The sequence below is a fragment of the Condylura cristata genome, unplaced genomic scaffold (genome assembly GCF_000260355.1).
Source record: "Condylura cristata isolate star-nosed mole 26May11 unplaced genomic scaffold, ConCri1.0 scaffold00020, whole genome shotgun sequence".
Classification (NCBI taxonomy): domain Eukaryota; kingdom Metazoa; phylum Chordata; class Mammalia; order Eulipotyphla; family Talpidae; genus Condylura; species Condylura cristata.
In genome coordinates this window covers 15566813-15570644 of record NW_004567121.1, presented here as the reverse complement: position 1 = coordinate 15570644, position 3832 = coordinate 15566813, and the positions used below count along the sequence as shown (strand labels likewise).

Below are 3832 nucleotides of genomic sequence, written 5' to 3'. Positions count from 1 at the left end.
TACTGCCCCTCTTTCTCTTCTTTGTGAACACTGCGCTGTGCACAAAAAGCCCCTCTAATAGCCCACCGTAGCCACTGACCCTGTGAAAGCTTCTAGGACCTGGCCTTTGAATCCCCAAAGATTTGTGCTTCTCAGGGTACTCAACATCTGGATTGAGTTTATTCTCTCAACAAATATTGAGCATCTACTATATGCAAGGCACTGAGAAACTGCAGCGAATGAGCCATGAGAAGACCCGTTGTCCTGGAGTATATCTTCTAGCTGGAGGAGACAAACAGGATATAGTGTGTGTGTGTAGTGTTGAGTGCTGAGGAAAATTTAAAAAAATAATAAAATAAAGCCGGGAGGGGCTGCGGTTTCACAGGGAGGTGAGAGATGGACAGGTAAGCTGACACCTCAAGGAGAAAAGAGATGTCTGGGCAGAGAGCACTACCATATGTTCACTTGGGGGCCCCTTCCAGCTCACCCCAACTGGTTACTGGGGGGAGTATGGGGAGCATGTGCTTTGTAAATGCAACCGTCAACCCACCGGGAAACCTGTAGCCCTGCAAACCTAATGCTGTGTCACCTAGATAATAGCTGTTAAAAGTCAGCTGTTCGATTGTAACTAGCAGGCCATTTTTGCAGGTGACTTTAAAATAAAACAACTTCCATATTCAAAAATCCACAACGGCAACCAGCTCTTAGAAATGACTAAAATGACCTACTAGTATTTCCTCTTTATTTTTTTTTTCACTTGGAGACTTTTGATCCCCTGCTGAGACCATGTATTATATCTAGTTTCACATCAAAATGAATTTTAGCTGCTAAGTTTGAAAACTGCCTGAAAATAGCAATTAATATTGGAAAAGCTGACAGAAGCTTAAGTGTTGTGGCATGATTGGTGCTGCTATAATTATGTACCAGAGTGTGTACATGTCTATGTAAACACAGTATGAAAACACACTTACTGTCCAGGAAAGTCTATCAGTCTGTTTTCTCACAGGTAAATGAAGGAAAGAGAAGAGGGAGAAAGAATTGATGGAATTTTTATAGCACTATTAGCTGGTGCAGCTGTTTTCTTTTTCTTTTTCTTTTTCTTTTTTTTAGGATTTATTTATTTATGCATATATCAAATGGGGTACAGGCCAGAGGTCCAGGGACAGTGAGAGACAGAATGGGGAGCAGGACAGGTAGATCAACAGAGTACACTGTTGGGGGGGAGCAGCGGGTGAGACAGGAGAGGTCTGCTGTGCCATGTGGGTCACCTCCCAGGCTGGGGATTGAACTGTCACTAAAGTGGCTGAGGCTGGCTCCATAGTGCTGTGCTTTAACCTGTTGCGCCACCAGGGAGGGCCCTGTTGTAGCTGTTTCTAATCTCATATCTCAATGACCTTGTTTTTCATATCCATCATCTCATTTGGTCCTCACAACTTGCTAGAGTTGGAAAGGACAGGCATAGCAGGCTTTGTTCTTCCCATTTGAAAGATAAGAAAACTGATTGAGGCCTCCCTGGTGGCACAGGGGTTAAGTCTCAGTGCTAGCAAGCTATCACCAGACACTGCGCAATGAGTTTGATCCCACCCCCCCTCCCCACCCACTTGGCAAAGCAGACTTCTCCTGTCTCACCTGGTGAATTCTCTAACCCCCAGCACCTCTGGCCTATGGCCAGTTCTTGCCTGCATAACTAAATAAAAATAAAAATAAATCTTTAAAAAAAAAAGGAAAAGAAAACTCAGTGTGTCAGCTGTATGACTTGAGTTCCTTATCTGCAAAATGGAAAGTAGGATCACATCACTTCTAAGGTTTCTTTTTTTTTTTAAGTTATTTATTTATGCATACAAGAGCTAGGGTTTAGGCCAGAGATGCCGGGTTTGGGGTTGGTGGGGGGAGTGGGTAAGAGGATTCACCAGAGACAGAGTAGGGACAGAACAGGCAGACTGATGAAGTACACTGCTGAGGGGAGCAGCAGGTGAGATAGGAGAGGTCTGCTGTGCCACATGGGTCAGCTCTCTGGCCAGTGATGGATCTCATGCTGCAGTGGCTTTAGCTAGCTTCTCAGTGCTTCGCTTTAACCCACTGCACCACCAGGGAAGGTTGCTTTTGACTCAGCAGTTCTACCATTTTCTTATTTTGATTTTTCCTGAGGTGACACAAGAATTTAATGGCAGAGACTCCCCTGCAGTCCAGACACCTTTCCTACCCCTGTTCCTCCCTCACCGTAGTCTTCACACCTATCTCTCCGTGTTTAATTGCTTATGGAACATAATGTCTACTGTACAAGGTTGCTGAGAAAACTGTGAACGGATTGAAAGGAAACATCTTATTATTATTACTGATATTACTGTCACCACTATGACTAAAAAGAGACCATGTAGAATCATGGAAAGTGCCTGGACACTGAAGTCAGGTAGATGGGTTTCCAGTCATTTTCCACTTATGTCTTGACCTGTGAGCCCATCTTTCCAAGCATCATGTAAAGCAGAGGTGACCTGACCTACATTGCAGGGTGGTTTGGAGACCAGAGGAGACAATGTGTATAAAGCACCTGCCGGACAGGCCCTAAATAGTTGGCAGATGTGAACCATAAATCACCTTTCAGAAGAAAGTGGGATATATTTTCCTGATTCCTTCAAAATCTGAAGTGGCATCTTAGAGAGGTGAGGTGTAACCTTAAAATCAACAGAAGCATAAAGTCATCTTTTAAGTAAAAAGAAAAGGACATTCTGAAGTTTAACCATTCTGTGCCCATCTCAGGAGAGAAAACGCCCATGCGCAGTGGCCATCAGCAGACTGTCATTGTGTTGCGTGTCTGGTGTTCTTCTGAAATCTGTTATCTGTTTCTCCAAGTCCTCCCGTTCTCGCTGCAGTGGTCTCATTGAGACAGCTTATTTGAAAAGCCTGCTTACCCTCAGTCTACCACTTCCCTTGAAAAGCACTCATTTGAGTGCTGGGGTCTGCTGCTTTGCTCTAGTGCTGACCTTTGGCAAGGAGTCATGAAAGTGGAAGCCAAGTTCCTGCACCCTTGTCTCTGACAGCCTGGTCACAGGACAGGCGGTGAGTGGTACGTCTCAAAGGTGAAAATTCCCCCACGGGATTGCTTGTCTCTATAAAGGACTTCTTCGTACTAAGTTTTCAAGGCTCGATAAGCTAACATGCACAGATGTCTGTTGCCACTTTCTCTAGAGCTGTGCTGTATCGCGATGTGTGGGCAGCTGCCCGGCAGGTGCAAGGACCTGGCACAGCCCTGTACAAGTTTCTCTGAAATCTAGTTGACCTCAAACCACTGGACCCAAGACGAATTTTACAGAATACCAGCATTGAATCACATTTTGTTTATTACATGCAGTGTTTGAAAAGGATAAAATGTAGCCACTGGCTATTTGAAGAAAATGAATTGTTTTGCTATGGACCCTGTATCTATCCTTAAAATTCTTCTCACTGTGAATGCCTGTCCTGTGTGAACACCTCAAGACCAATCGGGTTTTCTGCCTCAGAGTGCCCCATTAAATGTGTTGACAATTCGGTTCAATTTGGTTGTCTTCCAGCTTTAAAATGTGTGAATTTCCCTTTTTAATGTTCCAGGGGGAAGCGATGGTATGTGCCCCACGCCGAGGGAATACTTTAAACCAGTTTTGCAATCTAGCTGAAAAAGCCGGTTTCTCTATCCAAAGACATGAAAATTATGATGAACACATTTCAAACTTCCACTCCAAGGTTAGTTTTCTGCTTGTGTTAGATAACACTTTAATCCGCATTGCATTTTGAAGAGATCATGGTCTTTTTGGCAGGTAACCTAAATATTTGATTAAAGTACTCCTTAGGTGTGCTGCTTCTGAACAGCTATTTGTAT

At 44.0% G+C, this 3832-nt stretch overlaps 1 protein-coding gene across 1 annotated transcript in view; it reads left to right on the top strand.

The window, feature by feature from the left end:
* CAMKMT (calmodulin-lysine N-methyltransferase) overlaps positions 1–3832 on the top strand; it is a 299509-nt gene that overhangs the window by 289504 nt on the left and 6173 nt on the right. The window contains exon 10 of the mRNA XM_004686026.2: positions 3565–3696. Coding sequence (XP_004686083.2) covers positions 3565–3696 — 132 coding nt within the window. The remainder of the gene's footprint in view (positions 1–3564; positions 3697–3832) is intronic.